A 19940-nucleotide genomic window follows, 5' to 3' on the forward strand; every position below is an offset into this window, starting at 1 on the left:
TTTTTTCCCCCCACATTACCATTATGAACATTTAATTTGAATTCAAACGCAACAATAATATCCTCAATGGCTCTTAAAAAGGCTAAATTTCCTACTTCTAAATATTCTGTTGGTTTTAAGGTGAAGCATGACCTGGCTTTTCTTCATGAGATTCCCCCTTTTGAACCATGGACGGAAAAAGAGGAAAAGTGTATTGTGTTGCCAGGACAGAGGCTCTGTGTTTCTCACGTGTCCTGATCACAAGGCCGACCGTCTCACCTACATACACTCACACAGGCAATAAAAACAGACAAGCAGACTAAAGTGTCTGACACTTGACAGGAAGCGCTGCCTGTTTCTCTGTGTCCAGCAGAGGAAAGAGAGAGATGTGTTTGCTCACCCCCTTTTGTCCAGTGTTAACGGGAAAAGCTGTTTACACTGCTCACAGGAGGACGGGAGAGGAAAAGAGGCCGAAAAAGGCTGGAATTAAATTAACTGGAACACGTTTAGAAAGGCAGCAGAAGACAGATCCTGTTGCTACTGATTCATTCACTTTCATTATGCACAAATGAGTTTGGTATGAGTTTTTTTTTTATAACAGATGTCAATATCTAGAGAACAGGGAAGATGATGACAGACAAAGTGCTGAATTATGATATGTAATGCAAAATAAGAAGCTGCTGAAAGTATAAACATTTTAAAATAAAACAGAAATGTATTTATAAGTAATATATAAATATAGATTTAAAAGTAAGTAACTAACTACCTGATTAACTGAATTAATAAATGTGTAAATAAAAATACATAGCTAAAAATGTATGAATAAATAAATAAAAAATAAGTAAATAACTAACAAAATAAATAAATGCAAATAAGAAAATAAATATTAATATATCATAACGAGCAAATAACAAAAAAAAGGAATAATGTACTTTTTGCGGACATTTAATAAATAAAAAAAACTTTCATTTATAAATCCTTTTTTAAAAATATGTATTTATAAGTAAATCAATGAAAAAGTAAAAAAATAACGGATTAACTACCAGGATAAATAAATAAATAAATAAAAATTGATTAATAAAAAAATTACATAAATATGCCATTATAAATAATAAAAAAGTCATAACATAATAATTAACTAACTGAATGTATGAATAAAAGCAAGAAAGTAAAATATAGATTTACAAAGAAGTAAATAAAAATTAATTGGGTAAGTAATTAACTAAATAAATAAATAGTGCTTTAATTTTTGCTGAAATTAAATCAATTAAAAAATACATTAATTTCTAAATAAATTAAATAAATATAAATGTATAAACAAGTAAAAAAATAATTAAATAATTTATAAATAAATAGATAATAAATAATTTTCACCTGAATATTCTCCAAACATACAGAAATAAATAAATCTTATTTTTTTTAAAGCAATACTCCCTTTTATGTGAAAACACATAATTTGTAAATATGGCCAACTGTACAGAGTTATTAGTCGATCACACACTTTTCTCCCTTCAGAAATCTTCACAGATACAGTTGTAGTGAATTTCAGAGGTATGCTATGCTAAATATTGACCACACACAGACTAGCACTTTACAACAGCTCAAGTGACAATCGCAGGGTAAAACTGCTGCAGTAATTCTGCACGGGAAGAAAGACGAGTGAAACTTCCAGCTGGGGACAGCCTTCATTGCACACACACACACACACACACACACACAAGCTTGCTGTAAAACTGCCCAGACAAACATCCTCGGGCCAAGTCAGTTAAGGCTATTCATTAGCCATGCAGCCACTTTCCTCCTCCTTCCTGGTGAGAGTGTGTGTTTGTACGACATCGCCGCTGCCAGAGCAAACACACCTGTGTGGAAGCTGTCAAGTGCCTCCCAAAAGCGGCCCACATCACAGCCAAACATCGCAGCTTCCCGTGGGCCAGATCTGAACAGCTCACACGAACCTAACAGCTTCAAATTATACAGTGTTGATAAGCATACAGGACTGATGTAACGCCATGTGCTCATTTTCTCCGCTCTGCTATCTGGCACTAAATGAACCGTGTCTGATTGTGGATCATCTGGAGTCACTGGAGAAACAGCATCTCTTACAGGATAGAGAGTGAAACTGCAGGGGCCGTTGAGTACATACTGTTCAAAAACTTTTTTATTTTTTTTATAAATTAATATTCTTATTTAGCAAGGAGGCATTCAACTGATCAAAAGTGATTTGAACATTGATTAAAATTAGAAAGGTTTCTTGAGCAGCAAATCATCATATTAGAGTGATTTCTGAAGGATCATGTGGCACTGAAGACTTGAGTTATAATGCTGAAAATTATGATTTGCATCACATGAATAAATTACACTTTAAAAGATATTCAAATTGATAACAGATATTATGAATTTGAATAATATTTCAGTTTTTTTCTGTATTTTTGCGAAATTTTGTGATTTTTGTAAAATAATGTGTGGAATTTAAAATTAATTGAAATCATACACACACAGACACACACAATCAGGCTTACTTTCATTTGGTTTACAACAAAACCAGTCAAAAAAAAAAAAAAAGTAAATTCATAGCAACGTGCTAAAATCACCCACAAAACCTTAACAACTTTTCATGGAGAAACATCAAACTTAAGAAAAACCGAGCACTAAGCAGCACTGTTATTGTTAAATAAAACCAGCATTATTAAAAATTCACCTTTTGGTAACTGAAATGAAGCTAAAATCAAATCAAATATAAATCTTAGATGGAGGTGAACTTGAACTTAAACAAGAAAAAAAAAGAGAAGCAAATAAGTTCAAGTTAAAGAACTGCATTTACTAAAACTAAAACTGAAATAAAAACCTAAATAGAAATAATCAACTAATAATAAAAGCTAATTATACAAAATATTGTTAAATATAAAGTATACTAAAATAATGCTTTGTACTAATTGGTTGAGTCAAATTTCTAGAGTAATCAAATTCTGCTAAATCTTGACTTAAAATGTAAAAGTCAACTTTAGTTTGGAGTATCTTAATAAATTGTTAAACTGTTTTTACAGTAAAAGTGTTTTTTGTTGTAATTCTTAAATGCCATGTTTAACTAAATCAACAGTGAAAGTGGAGTGCCTGGCACTAAATCAAACATTTAGTGTACGATTAACGACTAGACCACATATGTTCATGTCTCTGTTTATCTCTGGCTCTTCTGAAGAGTGCCTCTTTCGAGCACATATCTAAAGGAAACGGGCAGCCACCTGGTGTGGGAGCATTTGAGCAGATTATGAGGCAGATCTAAGTGTCAAAGGTGTCCTCCATTAGCCTGAGCTCTCAAGCTGTGATTCAGCTTTCACTGAACTTCCTCTGCTTCAAATTTCCTCAGCCTAAAACAGACTGGGACACAATAAACTCCCCTTACAAGTCCCCTGCGGTGTGTGTGGCCGATCAGGTAAACTATGAGCTGTGCTAATTAAAAAACACTCCAAACCAAAAGGTGCGACTTACTTCAGTTTGGACTTGACTGATAGGTACGGTATAAACAGAAAAGATCAGATGTTATTCAGAAATGACTGTTTGTTTGTTCTGAGGAGCTTCACGGAAAAGTTCATTAATGATGTGATGCACTTTGTTGTTTCCAAAGATGTTCACTGTCCATCAGCGCTGGGATATAAGAGCAAAGGGCAGAGGCTGATGGGTCAAGGGTCAAAGGCCAGAAGGGTCATTACTCGCTGCTTAACTGGTGGATTACCCCAGCGGCGTGATCTACTTTATGTGAACACAAGGACACACACAGATTAGAGAAACCAGCACTGGATTAACTAAATCTGTCTGCAGAAAAATATATATATAATACATTTAATGAATAGGTAGCGTTATAAAATTCTGAGAAACATTGATCAACTAAACAAACATGTTACTGCATGCTGACATACATGATTGTGACAAATATAAAATGTCAGTGCATAAGGTTTACAAGATACAAATTATACAGTAAAAATACAAAAAATAAAATACAATATTTTTTAAGAAATCTCTATTGTTCAGCAAGGCTTCATCAGCAATATAGTGAAATATTATTACAGTTTAAAAAGGTCAAATTTTCTGTTTGAATATATACAGTATAAAAAAAGTCATTTATTCCTGTGATGGAAAAGCTGAATTCTCACGTGATCCTTCATAAATAATTATAATATGCTGATTTGGTGCTCAGAAACATTTCTAATTATTATCAATGATGAAAACATTTGTGCTGCTTAATATTTTTTGTGGAAACAGTAATACATTTTTCAGGATTCTTTGATGAATCGAAAGTTCACAAGAACAGCATTTATTTGAAATATCATTTTTTTTGTAATATTATGAGTACCTATACTGCCAACTTGGATCAATTTAATTCATCCTTGCTGAAAAAATCCTTTCTTTTATAAAAAATAATAAAATAAAAACCTTACTGGTCCCATACTTTTGGTAATGTAAATTGAGTCCATGTCAGGAATTGAATCAGCTCAGTGTCACATTCTGACCTGTTTATTTCAGCTTCAGACTGTGCGTCTGCACTGCAGAGTGACTGCACTCATCTCATGTTTTAGTGTCGACTGCTACAAGAACTTCACTGAAAACCCAAAGCCATCCGTGCGCTCCGGCAGGCTGCAGCACGCAGTTTTAAGCATTGATTTGACAGCTAAAGCTCGATAAATCAAAGTAATCCTCATTATCGTACCATGAAAAGGGAAAAATCTTTGGTCATATGTAATGGAAACCTTTAGTTATCATTTGGAAATTTATTGCTAGTACAAAATGCAATTATAAGAATGAATACAAGTACCGACAAGCCAACATGAACTAAAAATATCACTGCATATCTAAGTGTTCATATGATTCCCAGCCAAAATTAATAGGCAGCATATTATTAGTGGTGCATGTTTAACTTCAGTAAAAAACTCGTCCCATACAAAATTGTTGCTAAAGACAAAATACTTCAAATTGGGCGGCTTGTTAAGAAGAAATGCACTAATTTTCTAAATGATGCATGATTTTTGCCTGAAGGAGGAAAAGCCACAAAATAATTCATAGATTTACAGTAAAGGAAGGACTCATACCATATTTACAGATCAAAATATCATAAATACTTATGGGTGAGCTCTTTTTAATGAATAATATAGGCTATATAAATACAACTACTAAAAGTATATCCAATCTTACCTGCATACAGTAAAATGATAAATACTATGTGGCAAATCTCAACTGCTTGATTGGTATTGTATGTTGTTAAAAAATTAAATATGTATTATCACCTAGCAATATATAAAAAGTTAGATATATACATCTTTGCATGCATACAACATACACATATGAAGCAATATATATGGCAAATCTCGGCTACGTGATTGTTAACAGGGGTAGATAAATTATGAACTATGAGAGAGAGAGTACAGTAAGGGTTAAAAGGCGTAAAAGAGCACATAGTTATTCTGTTCAGGCCCCATACCTGAAATTTGCTTAGGGCTCCCCAGTCACTAAGTCCGCTACTGTTGATTGAATAGCTTTTGTAACTTTAAAAGGGAGGTCTAATGCTGTTTCATTCATTCAGAGTTATTTACAATGTTAAAGAGTTGGATTCTCATGCTAAGCATGGCCAAGGTTTCAAAAAAACTATTTGGACGTATAACAGAGTATTTTTGTGCCAAATACACACTACCAAGTTTCTTACAAATTTCGGAAAGAATCTTTCGATCATGGCTCTTCATTACGTAATAAAGGGTGGAACTCCTTATATGGGCATTTTGCTCGCACACACATTGACCAGGAGTGCATTTCCCAAAAACAACTATCAGTCCCTCCGGGATTTTGAGATTTTGCGATCACTGAATTTATCGCAAAATCAAGCAAACTCCGCAATTTTCTCAAAAGATCAAAAATGTACATAATTGCCACAAATGTTTAGCATAATTTGGACTTAGAAGCACCCCGTGACGTCACCGCAATACGCCTTCAGTCAAAGAAAGGCGATCTCGATCACGAGACACTGATATACACAGCGCTGGGAGATACAGTGAGGAAAGCAGTCGAATTTACCACATAATTAACATCTTTGGGAAATCTTGTGAGGAGCAAAGAATTCTGTTAAAGCTGATATCAGAACAAACGCCACTGATGTGGAAACCAGAAAAAACATTGTTCAATAAACTCAAAATCTTTTGTAGCCTATATATTTTTGTATTCATTATATTATAGTTAGACATTATGAATGACATTATGAATGATATTTATTACATCTGTAAGACGTCTGCTAAAGAGCCGGGAATCATCTGCTGTGTACTCTGATAAAGGTCTCAGAAGCAGTTTTACATGCATTCTAATAAATGACATCTGACAGGAAACATCTTAGAGACGTATTGCAGGTGAACGAGCACTCTTAAAAATACATCTTGCATATGTAAATGCAAACATCAAATAGACATCTCTGAGATGAGTGCTTTACTGTCAGTTGTTGGAGACACCTTCTGTAGAACTTAATGGCACTAGTGCTGCTGTCCTCAAATGTTAATCTGGAGACCTACTGTGGCTTTCGAAGTCAGAAAAGTCATAACAGTGTTAGAAGAATGTTGTATGTGGTATATTTTCACTGCAAAACAATAAAAAATGCTGCTAATTTTATCGCAAATTTTGAAAAAAGTCGTAGGAAAACAAGGCATTTTGATTGCAAAAATCACCAAAAAAAAATCTTGAATTCCTGGAGGGACTGAACTATGGTCGCAAGCTCCGTCATTAGTTCACGTTAGTTCAATGGAACTAACAATCATAGTTAGCTATCGATGCTTTTGCAGCGCTTATTTATTCAGCAGCGCTGCACGGGACTCACTCGGGAAGAATATCTCCAAAGTTGGTTGTAAGTGAAAGATAACTTTGTTCAGCTTCCCGAAGAACCCAACGTTTCGTAAACAGTGGATACAGTTTGTTTGTTAACAAGGCCGTGTTCGCACTGGATTTGCACATTGTTTGACACTGAAGAATGGAGCCATTCCAGCTATAAAAGATCCCGGTCATGATTCAGAACTGCAGACGGTAAGTGAAACAGCATCAAATGTCTGTTTTGTTGGCATTCGGCGCCCAAGTGCTAGTCACTCTTTAGCTCCGCCCACAGCGTGGAGCTCAGCCTTTTCCAGAGAGAATCGTAAAGCTGTATCTTTCTTTTATAAATATATTAAATTTTGTAGATATCAAGGATGCAATACTACTTTATAGATACGCAAGATTAATATACGATTTTATACAGTCAAATATGCAATGTTATTTTACATTTGATTACTTTATTCAATTTATGTACCTAAAAATAATTTTAGACCTAACTAAAATACCTGAAAAGCAATGTTTATTTTATTTGTATCTTTGCTCTATTGCATTTACTTGTGATACAAACTGAACTGTTACACCCCTAATATATATGGATTAGTCACATAGGGCAATACATTATTTAATTTTTTCTTTTTTTGTAAAGCAGCTTTGATACAATGGGTTTTGCGAAAAGCATTATATAAATTAATTTGATTAAAAAATTGACTCTTTTGACATTCTAGTGCGAAATGACCTGCTGGACTGACAAAGATAGCTAACGTGCACATGTGACGACAGACTTGAGGTTCTCCAGACACAGACACAGACCCATCCATCCACTGAAGAATGCTAACAAATTACACACACTTCACTCAGTCTGCATAAAGACAGCTAGTTTGTCCTTGTCTTTCTCTCATTTATTTAGAATTCCATCAGTGTTTCACTTGAACATTTTCTGGCTAAATTAAAAAACTGTTAAAATAATAAAATAGATGAATAACTTTCAGACAAAGTTCTACCTAATCCACCTTTCTTTCTGGACCTGGACCGCATATGAAACTCAATAGCCACACTAGCTAGCATTACAAAAGCGTGACCGTCTACTTTAAAGGTCATTTTTAACAGTACTGTCTGGTCCGCAGGTGCGTGAAACAGCTGTCCCCCACAATCACAGTGTGAAGTTTATATCAGATATGAGCAGGAACCCAGACAGACATTATGCTAAGAGCAGGTTAACATTATAAAGGGGAGCTAAACAGATATGTTTGGACATGATAAAGCCACTATGAGTTATCAGGAGACATCGAAAACATTTAAAATCAAACTAACCATGCTTTTATTACATTTAACCGCGTTATGTTACCCGTGCTTTGGAGCTGTGATGATGTTATACAAGGAAAACATTATTTTACATGCTAATCTCCACAAGCTTATCAGTCTAATTCTAGAAAGTATGACGTATTTGCACACAGTGACTTACTTCATGTACGTGCACAAATGTGCATAAAAACCACAACACAATGTCTGTAAAAACAGATAAAGAATGCCTCTGTATGTACTGTACAGTAGTACTGCTCAGTTCAGTGGTTCGGTGCAGCTCAAGCACTCATTACTGCTGATTTCTGGTATTTTGGTTTTTAATTGGAACACAAAGCTCTGTTGTTTGAGATGCTGAAGGGCCCCTTTGGAAGGAGGGAGAGTTGGGGCCCCAGATAGGATGTTGTTAGTGCAAATCAAGACTCTGTAGGTTCAGATGTCCACTTGTGTTTGCGGGTAAAATAACACTGAAAATGTTAACTTCTGCTTAATCAACAACATAGATAAAACTAGAGATTAAGAAATATACACTGGCATAGCATGATATAGGCCTAATCAAAAACAACACGTGATCCTCACAAAACCTGTAGAAAAACAAAAAAAGAATCATTGCATAAAGAAAATACATTTTATATTTAATTATTTATAATGGTCATACTGCGTAAAAAATTTGCAAAAAGAAAATAAAGCCCATTTTAGGAGAATATAGATTTCTTTTAGCACTGTAAAATTATTTTGTGATATGTGATTAATACTCTTACAGCAGAGGAATAAATAATATTACGGTTATAAATAAATAAATAAATAAAACATTTTCTACAAAAAATATACGAAATGACACAGCATTACACTTAGATGTAATGCAAAAACTTAAAAATAAATAGATGTAAAAATAAAGAAAGAAAAATGGAAAGAGTGGCCTTTTCAACACTAATTATGCAAGCAAAACAGGCAAAGAAATGTAAATGTATGTGAAAAGCCTAAACCTCTCAACAAGTCTCACAGAAACCTGTGAAGAGTTAAAACCTGAACACATGTACAGTACAAATGATCCTTCAGAAACATGATCCTTCAGAAATCATTCTTTCTCCTGAAAAAACATAATAAAATAGATGATAAACAAAATAGAAAGATCTTTTTTTGTGCTAGAATATTGTTATTCAGCTTTTTATTGATGACTCACATGTCTTTCATGCTGACCTAACTCCCAACGTCAAGTTCAACATCAGATTGTGCAAATGAGTTATTCCCATACCATCGAGAGGTAATTGTTTTTATTTGCCATGGCAACAAAACCACACTAGACAACAACTAACCCGGGGCGGACCCTAGGGTGGGCTATACCACATGCCAGATACACCCTTACAGTATCTAGCTGTAATGTTGAGCTCCAGCAGCGCTGATTACATCTGCCCATGATCTTAACAAGAAACTCTTACTGACTGCAGCATAATAAAGCAAGGTTCTGCTATATATGGCCATATGTGTGAACGGCTGCAAGAGCCAACAGCCAAATCTGTGCCAATGGTGATGATATTTGCAGAGCACATGAGTCTCGCTCACCATGTTAGCTGGTGTGTGTATGCTGCTGCTTTCTGAGTTTACTGCACTGTGCACAAGTCTGGGATGTAGTAGACTAGAGTCTACAGATCAAGATAGACGAATAATCAAATCAAATAATTACATTCACTACCATTCAAATGGTCGGTGTCAGTAAGATTTGTCATGTTTCTGAAAGAAGTTTCTTAAGTCCACACTTCTTCAAAAATTCTTTAAGTTCACCCAGGCCAAAAAGAAAAACAGTAATACTGTTAAATTTTATTAGAACTTATGTTTTCTATTTGAATCAGTGTTATTGTAGTGTATCTTTGAGATATTATAGCTTTATTCATATTTTAAAATACTCTTTGTCTTTATATTATCCATTTTAGTTTTAGTTTTAATTAACATTTCAGTAATTTCATTGTGAGTTATTATGTTTTTTTCATATGTCCATGTACTTTTTATTTTATTTTTATTTTAAATGTTTATTTCAGTTTTAGTTTATGTTATTTTAGTACATCAATGCATATAAAAAATAAAGGTAAATTCAAATAAGATAGGTTGCCTTATCAACTAGTTGAAATTAAAATAATATATATATATATATATATATATATATATATATATATATATATATATATATATATATATATATATATATATATTTAATTGCATTCCTGTTGAAATGATTTATGATTTCCATTTTAATTTTAGTTTTCCACTAATTTGAATATATTTTTAATTGAATATTGAACGTATTGAATTTTATTCGAATATTAAATATATACTTTTAATATATACTTTTAAAAATTATTATTAAAAATAATATATTCATTATTTATTTGTGTGATGGCAAAGCTGAATTTTCAGCATCATTCCTCCAGTCTTCAGTGTCACGTGATCCTTCAGAAATCATTCTCATATGATGATGATCTGCTCAAGAAACATTTCTTATTATTACTGTTAGAAACAGTTGTGCTGCTTAATATTTTTGTGGAATCATTCATATTTTTGATGAACAGAAGATACAAATGAGCAGCATTAATTTGAAATAGAAATATCTTTTAACAACTTTTTATTATAAAATTTAATGCATCCTTGCTGAATAAAATTTTAAAAGGATAAAATCTCCCAGAACTAATGACCACAAACTATCTATCTATCTATCTATCTATCTATCTATCTATCTATCTATCTATCTATCTATCTATCTATCTATCTATCTATCTATCTATCTATCTATCTATCTATCTATCTATCTTTATATAGCAATAAATATAAAGCAGGCATTAATAAGTTAATAAAAATATTTGAGTGTTCACTGCATGCATAGAGAAACCCAGACTGCTATTAGTGAATCTGCAACATCTCACACTAACATAACTCTATAAAACAATGAAAAGATCCCGGCATAAAGTCATTATCCTGTCATTTCCCAGATACTGCAGAGTCATGTTCGGTAAGACCACATCAAGCCTGTTGCTTTGACAGCAATCGCAGACACACACATGCAGATAATTGGACATCGTGTGAGACCGTCGCCAGGAGCCAAGACTCCATAACCATGGAAACAACATTAGTGTTCCCCACGAGTCTGAATCAGAAATATGAAGAGCGTTCTGGAGCTTTCAGAAGAGAAATGACAAGCCATGCCTCGCCTTCAGATGATGCACTGCACAAAATCAGTCTCTTCCAACTTAATTTGCCTGTAATTCTGATAAATGCTGATATTCACAACAGCCAAGAACCTTAAGAGCCGATAACGTGCATCTGCAGTCCCTGGCAAGAGAGCCTGATGATAAGTGTGGTGAATTTCCAGCTGAGTGCAGACGGGATGTTTTGGGGAGTTTATGTATTTGGGCCGTTTCGCATGTTCTCATAGAGGCTCTGAAAGCAGAAAGCTGAGAGTTTGCTCCCTTCATGGTGGATCTGTGTGGATAATGGATTCTCTTCGGCAGTGAAACCGTATTCTGTACACAACCTGAGCGAAATTCCTGGTGGACTGGGAGAGGCTTTTTTCTCCTCGTTGTTGTTTAGGGTTTGTGGCATCTCCTGGACTTGAAAGCCAAAATGAAACAATCCGAGCAGCGCTATTTCCCTACACCAGAATTAAAACACACTTTCCACTACGCTCAGACACAATGCATGGTTTATTTCGACATGGGTTTCCATGGTGAAGAGATCAACAGAGCGAATACAGTGGCTACTCTCGAGCCCCTCTTGACACGACTCACACCCTCACCCCCCCGCCGAACACACACCAGACCAGCGCTGACAACAAGAAACAAGCCGATTCATAACAAAGACAGTGCTTAATCTTGCTCTGTACACACAGTTCAGTAACACACAGGAGTGACAGCTGCGTTGAGCAACTGAAATGACTATTGACAACCGCATTTACAGACATTTTACGCAGTGTGTCTGGATCCGAGGTTAAAAACATATTTATATACGTATTAAGAGTTCTCTCTCTTCTGTATGTGCAATGCAAGAAATCCCAGGGTATGTTTTGACACATTAGTGTTGCCAGATCTTGCAAGAAAAAAAACGAATAAGAAGAAGGCCATAATAAACTCAAATCTAAAAGCGTTATCTCGGAAATAAGCCACATACCATAATATACTGAGGCATGCACCTGCCTACTTTATTAACTCCGTAAACTGGATTGCTTTATGGGGCATGTCCAAACCACAAGCCCAGAGACACTTAATAAGTGTCTCTCTTAATAAGTGGACATGGCAACCCTTCAAGAGCGTGCATAAAGAAAACACGACGGCTCAAAACCGCCAAATATAATAAGTCTTTGGTAACTCTGATAACACTTAAGTTAAAAATAGAACATTAATATGGTTGTGTTTACATACATCTCAGTTATTTACAGGAAACCCAAACTTTATATACTTATATACCTGAGAACAAACAACCTCGGATGACGTGCATTTACCTTCTCTCATTGTCGTCCAGGTGGGCAAACAGCACGTTCTTAGAGATGGCTTTGGCCAGGGCGGTCATTGTCTTGTAGTCCTTTGGAATGACCTAAAACCAAAGAAAACAACAAGTAGACGGTCACTCATAAAACAAAGAAATTATTTTGTTTTTCCTAGCTTTTTGAAATTTCTTCATGTTTCCTCAATGAATAGTGAGCGTTGTGTTGTGAAAAATGTGCTGCCATGAAGATCCTAGAGTGTTGAGGATATTGCTAGTTGCTAATGTGATCTGAATCACTTTTCATGCTGATTACTAAGCAGTTGATAAGGTGCTGCTACAGTAGGTGCTTCCTTACTCGTCCAAGTTTTCATAAAATTTTCTATGATATTCTGGTCTCCCTTTCACCAGTTTTATCATAATTTGTATTGCCTTAGAGAATTAATAACAATCCTCAATGAGATTATGATTTGAGGAATCTTTCACATTCATAGCACAAATGGTGCAGGGTGTATTATGAACCAGTGTTTAATGCTTAAAGTTTTGGGTCTGTTGAGAGAATGATCAAGTGTGCCTCATCAATCACCACTAATTCATGAACTATCAGTCCATTATTGTTACCTAACATTATAACAGATCAAAATATTTTTCATTCATTTAAATAAATGGGGGGGGGGGGGGTAGATGAAACATTTAAATGTAAAAAAAAAAAAACATGCCTTTTCAATAATTTAAATACTTAGGTTTAAACCGAAGTACTAAACTCACTAAAACTGAATTAAAAATAAATCAAAGCTAAATAAGAATATAAAAGAATGGCAAAAGCACATAGCAAAATTACTTACAACTAAAATAAGTTTTAAAAAAATGAAAATGAAAAAAATAAAATATATAAAAGTATACTAAATATAACAAAATGCGAATTAAAAATATTAATAACAATATAATTGTGCATAATACTAAAATAACATTCATCCTTGTTTACATAAAATGCAAACAACTTTCATTACTAAATTACTGAATAAAATCCAGTCCTGTGTTACTTTCTGCTCAATATTCTGTTTCAATATTAAGGAAGTCAAATGTGATGTGAATGTGTATACTGAAGAGCAGTGAATCTGGCCTATTACTGACGGGGCGACGGAGACAAATCCAAAACGCCCTAAATAGCGTACTTGTAAATAATGCAAATGTAACTGCAGTTTTATTCAGAACCACAACAGCTATATAATCCACACAAACCTTTCTGACATAGCTGACGGCATCCTCCTCTGTGTAGACCTCGGCGCTGACCCCACCTCTCCGGCGCCGAGCCTTCACCACCGGGTTTGGAGGAGGAGGAGACACTTCATCATCGTGAGAGTCGGACTGAGAGTTGGACTTCTGACGGGCCATGATCTGCTTGCATTCTTCCTGTGGAGAGAGGAAGTGAATGCCACGTATGATTAAACAACCATCTGAAAACATTGAGAGGGTTGTGACCATCTGGATTTTCATTCCCATCGCACAGGACACCCAAAAATCTGTGCAGTGGGAAAACAGTGGACGCTAAGAGGGTGAAGCTACCATTACAAATCACTATTACAGATCATAAAATCTAAAAGACTGAAACCTACTGTGAGCACAGAAAGCAGAAACAACAGCACTGAGATTTCAGAGAGAGAGACAGTGAAAGAGGGAAGAACAATAAAGCTGCATGCCACAGCACAAACCATGTGTGTGTGTGTGTGTGTGTGTGTGCTAGCCAGAGACTGTAGGCTCTACACAGAGTCATACTGTACTATACTATTACTTTATATTATATGTGGTGAAAAACAGAAAAACACATTACATATGACACATACATTATGTATACTGTATATATAGAACAACCAAATGTTTTAGTCTTTATCTAGTCATTTATTGTGAAAATGAATGCGAAAAATAAACTTATGATGGGGGCTTTAAGGAAATAAATGAACTGATATCTCTCAATCAAACAGAGAGAGAGCTGATATTGACAGAAATATCATTATATCACTATACTATGTGCAATATTGTGTGATATTCATTATAGTGGGTTAATGTGAAGACTGTTATAATATTTTTAATGTGCTGTAACAGTTTAGGCAAATTTAGACAAAATTATACTGTAATGCTGAATGTCTATTAACTGATTTTATCTGCAGAAAAGTAACATTTTTGTGTGTCAAACATTTTTTATCCTACATACTGTATATTAAAGTTATAAACCATCCATTCACCGTTTCCAATATATCCTTTTTGTATAAACTTTTTTGTTTGTTTGTTTTATCATTTTATTTTTTCATAAAAATGAAGAGACTATAAATTAATAATATTTGTATTTTATTTATTTGTTTGTTTTTGTATTACATTTCACATCTAATATATTTTGATATTATGTGCCAGTTATTTTCAACCCACAGTTCTCATTAAGGTCCTTAATGGTAAAAATGTTGGCCACCTCTGCTCTATAGTATTCTGCCCCCTATAAATCTGATATCAGTCTAATTTCACAATTAAAACTTTTACAGCATTTAAAAGATAAAGTGTTTGTAAAATGGTCTCCTTCTAAAACATCCCAAGACGCAAATACCAAAGTGAAGGCAGGCAGATGCAAAGGAACAGCTGGGCACATGCCACACACACACACACACACACACAAATGCTCTCTCTCCAAAGCTTTAGACAGCCATCAACAGGCCTTTCCATGAAATAACACTGAAATTGGAGTCCAAATGAACTCTGAAATCTGTTAAATCAGAAAACATATGAGACAATATGCCCATTAAGATCATTTCACTCACCAATGCATCGATGCACATACACTAAAGCATACTTTGAGAGCACATACACACACACAATTAGACTAGTGTCTATACAAACAATGGAAATATGAGGTTGTAATCATACACACTTTTATCAAATTAAGTTTGAATTTAAATGACCAAAAATGTTGGACAGTCACACATATCTGCAAAAGATACTGATTTATCATCATATCTGAATGACAGTTGTTATCTTTATTAAGATATGTAATTATTCATCAACAATAATGCCCCCAATATTAAACTTCTAAACTAAACAAATTCATTGTGAATCAGTTCGACTGAATCATTTCTAATGAAAGAAACATTTCTCAATTTAATCTCCCTGCACAAAAAGAAATATTAATAATCCACAAATATGGATTAAAATCAAAATAACTGCTTTCTATTTAAATATATTGTAAAATGTTATTTATTCCTGTGATCAAAGCTGAATTTTCAGCATCATTGATTTGCTGATGATTTGCTGCTCAAGAAGCATTTATAATTAATGTCGAAAACAATTGTGCTGCTTTATTTTATTTTATTTTTTTGTGGAAACCATAATTTTTTTTTTCAGGATTCATTGATGAATAAAAAAAAGACGGAAGCATTTATTTCAAAATATAAATCTTTTGTAAAATTATAAATGTCTCCGTTGCTTTTGATCAATTTAATGTGCCCTTGCTAAATAAATAAAAAATCTTTGGGCTAAAACAGGCCATATTTGTGGCTAACCTCCATATACTGGCATTAGTATGCAACTGGTACATAAGCAAGAGGACACGTTATTACCTGATGCTAATCTCAAATCGGCCAAATATTGGTCTAGCTGACATGCAAATCTTTCATCCCTACTAATACTAATAATTTCTATTTCTCGTTAAATAATTCTCCTCGTGTTGCCTTGTGCCCTACATAAAGATTTTAATCCGGCACAGTTTTTACAGACACAACATTCAGAAAAGAGGACAAACACAGTGTTAAGGGTGTATATCCTTTAGCAACCCGTGCATTTCCATCTTTCTACATGAACAGAAGGTGCCAGACAGAGAGAATGTGTGAGCAATTAAACCCCATCTATAACTGAAACGCAAGTGGGTCAGTAAACATCCTTCACCCAGCAGCTCAATCCACGATGATACTAAATAACGCGGAAAACACACGCTATCATCACGAGGAGAAGACAGGGACAGACGTCATCTTGTGCTGCGTCTTATGAATGCACAATCCCTTCAGCTGTTTGATGCTCCACCTAAACCAATAGTAGCTCAGCAGAAACGCATTCCTAACAAAAGCCCGAGCCCAAAGCGTCTGTCCGTATGAAAAAGCCTGTTGTTCCTGGAGCACATGATCAAAGAAGATGTTCAGTTGCTGCAGTTACTGGCACCTCCAGCTAAACAAATGACTGCTGTGACTTTCATAAGATCAGAACACAGAGTCCGAGATTAGGCAACAACATCAAAAAACCCCAGCATGCCTCCTAATTGTCAGCTGAGAGGGAACGGGAACGCTGATTATACGTAGTACTGAACAACTCAAGCTCATTAAAGATCCTCTTACATAAAGTACACTACCGTCTGGGCTCAGTGTGTTTTCTTATTTTTTACACACCTCTCATCAAAAATTCAAATAAAAATAACATGATTTGAGGTATCATAAAAGTAATACTTGCCTCAGCTAACACTACCAATTAGCTTATATTTCAACAGGTATTGTGTAAATACAAAATCAGTGGAATAGGACAAAGATGTTCTAAATACTTCTTGAGCAGTAGTGCATGTTTGGCCAATCTATTATTCATATTCTACATCTGTGCAACTGTTATTTTTTATTTATATGATTGGTTATATATAAATAATATCCTAACAGTAATACTTGCCTTAGCCCACACTACTAAGTATGCAAGATTTTAACAGGTATTGTCTTAATAAATAATCAAAACATAACTGATTACATTTATTTTAATTTGAATTCATTTTAAAAGTGTAATTTGTAGACCTGGAAAAGGCACAAAAATATTCTTTTTTTTTTATATCCTTAGAATGCCATATACATTTTTGTATTTATGATAAGCTCTTAAGTATTAAATCAGGTAGAAATTGTGAGTAAACCATTTTTAAAAATCATTATCATTAAACCTTTGAATATTGTTATGGAAAGTCTGGGGCCTCAGATTCAAAAAGGTTGAGAATAAATGTACATTCTAAATTAATATAATGAGTTGCATGCTTGGTTTCGGTAAAGCCCTACTAAATCCAAAATCCATTTTAAAACTTGCAAACAAACTTTATATAGATTTTTCACAGATCCTGATATAGTACATAGGCGTAGCGTCTACTCATTTCACACAATCTGCAACTGCACAAGAAACCGATCAAAGGAGCTCTATGGAAACCAATGATTCCTCGATCCAAAACCTGCAATTAGTTCTGTCTATCTATTGTGCTGCACTTGTCAATAATTAAGACACAAAAAGAACATCAACCTCACTGTGAGCACTAGTACAAAGACAGTTAATGATCGTGAATGTTTGAAAGAAGGAGAAGACGTTTATTAACACTGTATCACAGTGCATTCAGCCAAATTCTTCTCCAAAGCAATGTACGATACATAAATTACAGAAACAATCCCCCCGGAGCATCCTGAGGTTAAGTGCTAGGTCAAATGGGACAGCAATGATCTCAATAACTCTCAGTCTCCGTTTCTCCAGCTCCATGGAAATGAAACGACATCCCAGATCCCTAACCATCACCCTCTCCGATGCAAATGTACAACTTCTACAAACACAGCCACCAGCAGAGCAAATACAGTGAAGAGTAACGCACCTTCTCCAGCTTCTCAAAGTGTTCCCGCAGGAACTTCATAGGCCGCTCGGGCTTGGCGATACACAGGTTGACGATGCACTCTTTGAGGATCTGCTGTATGTTGTGTTTCTGCACGAAAACCTCGCAGCCTTTCAGACTTTCATCTTCTTCCAGATTGGAGGAGGAGGTGGCCATCTTATCTTCTATCACTGCTGCAGGAGAAAAGAGCGAATGTGGGGGGGGGGGGGATGAAGAGAGATATTCTTTCTTTAAGTCTGTGTGTCTTTATAAGCTTGCCTGCCGATTTACTAATGAAATCCACAATATGCATGCACTGTCAATACAAATACACAAACACAGTGCCTAGATGCAGATTGACATTATGACTATGACACAGGCCATTTACACGTTTACATTTCACTTCAGCCATTAATTCCCATCAACCATCCAAAAAACACCGGCAACTGAAGCTTTAATCTGCAATTTCAACCTATGCGTTCACGAAACAGATACCGCATTCAGTCGTGCGTGAAAAACAGAGCGTCGGTGTGTCGAGCATCACTCAGAGATCACCTGTTTACGATTTTATCGCCGCTTATTCGTTTCTAAATACAAATCTATGCGGTGAATAATTTAGATTTAGCCATTTATTATCTTGAACACCGCTTCTGTGGGTATATCAAGCAAAAAAACGTGGCATGTGTCACAGCGTTTTGGTGTTTAGTTGTCTTACCGTTATGAGGCGGAGATGCAAGGCTCGCGCTCCGGGATGCTGCTTGTTTGGTCCTGCTGTGTGACGTCAATCCGCCACCCGATTGGACGCTGACATTAGAAGGCTACTCTTCAATAAAGTACGTAATTTAAAAGATTTTTAAAAAAATCATATAACTGTTACGTAGGATGTTGAAGGGTTGAGACTGATATTTTCATTTTAGAATCATTTATTTATTTCATGATAGGGTGCTGCAGCCAATCCGCGTCATTGCAGGTCTGTGCGTCACGCAGAATAGCGCGCATGCTTTCACGCGCTGGAGATAACAGACTCTGCTAACACTGATATTTGGTGACTGAACACATTTATATGCAGAGGTGACTGTGCTTATATCGATTTAGTTTTTCTTCCAATGAGCAGCTATGGAACATAAAAAATGCATGATTAGGAAATAAAAAGCAGATTTTTCTTACATTATTCATGTGATTATTCAAATTGCATGGAGGCAAAATTAGTTTCGTGGTTTGTTAAAACTAATGAATAGCTACTTATTTAAAGAAAAAAAACTATATGTGACATCCACCACCATTTCATTAGAAATCATTCTAATGTGCTTCATCTTTTATAGCTTTGTCAGTATATCCATCCATCATCTGTCTATCTGATTATATGTCCGTCCGTGCATCCAACCATCCATCCATCACCTATCTATTTGTCCGTCTGTCCATCCAACCATCCATCCATCCATCAATCATCTGTCTATCTATCTATCTATCCGTCCATCCATCCATCCATCCATCCATCCATCCAACCATCCATCTATCATCTATCTATCTGTCTGTCCGTCCATCCATCCATTGATCCATCCAACCATCTATCATCTATCTGTCTGTCCGTCCGTCCGTCCGTCCATCCATCCATCCATCAACCCATCTATTATTTGAAATAATAATGGTTTTGAAATATATACAAACACATGTTTATTAAGTTATATAAAAGTACATAACAAAAATAATAATATATGTACATAATAAA

At 35.0% G+C, this 19940-nt stretch overlaps 1 protein-coding gene across 2 annotated transcripts in view; it reads right to left on the reverse strand.

The window, feature by feature from the left end:
* LOC127953934 (cAMP-dependent protein kinase type I-beta regulatory subunit-like) overlaps positions 1-19071 on the reverse strand; it is a 50769-nt gene extending 31698 nt beyond the window's left edge. The window contains exons 1-4 of one of the 2 annotated variants that reach the window (XM_052553314.1): positions 18927-19071; positions 18215-18405; positions 13822-13992; positions 12599-12690 (exon numbers count right to left, since the gene is read on the reverse strand). In XM_052553314.1, the coding sequence (XP_052409274.1) occupies positions 12599-12690; positions 13822-13992; positions 18215-18388 (437 nt within the window). In that variant the 5' untranslated portion in view covers positions 18389-18405; positions 18927-19071. The other variant, XM_052553306.1, reaches the window with a different exon arrangement.
* Positions 19072-19940: the final 869 nt, after the last annotated feature.

This window comes from Carassius gibelio, chromosome A3 (genome assembly GCF_023724105.1).
Source record: "Carassius gibelio isolate Cgi1373 ecotype wild population from Czech Republic chromosome A3, carGib1.2-hapl.c, whole genome shotgun sequence".
NCBI classification, from domain to species: domain Eukaryota; kingdom Metazoa; phylum Chordata; class Actinopteri; order Cypriniformes; family Cyprinidae; genus Carassius; species Carassius gibelio.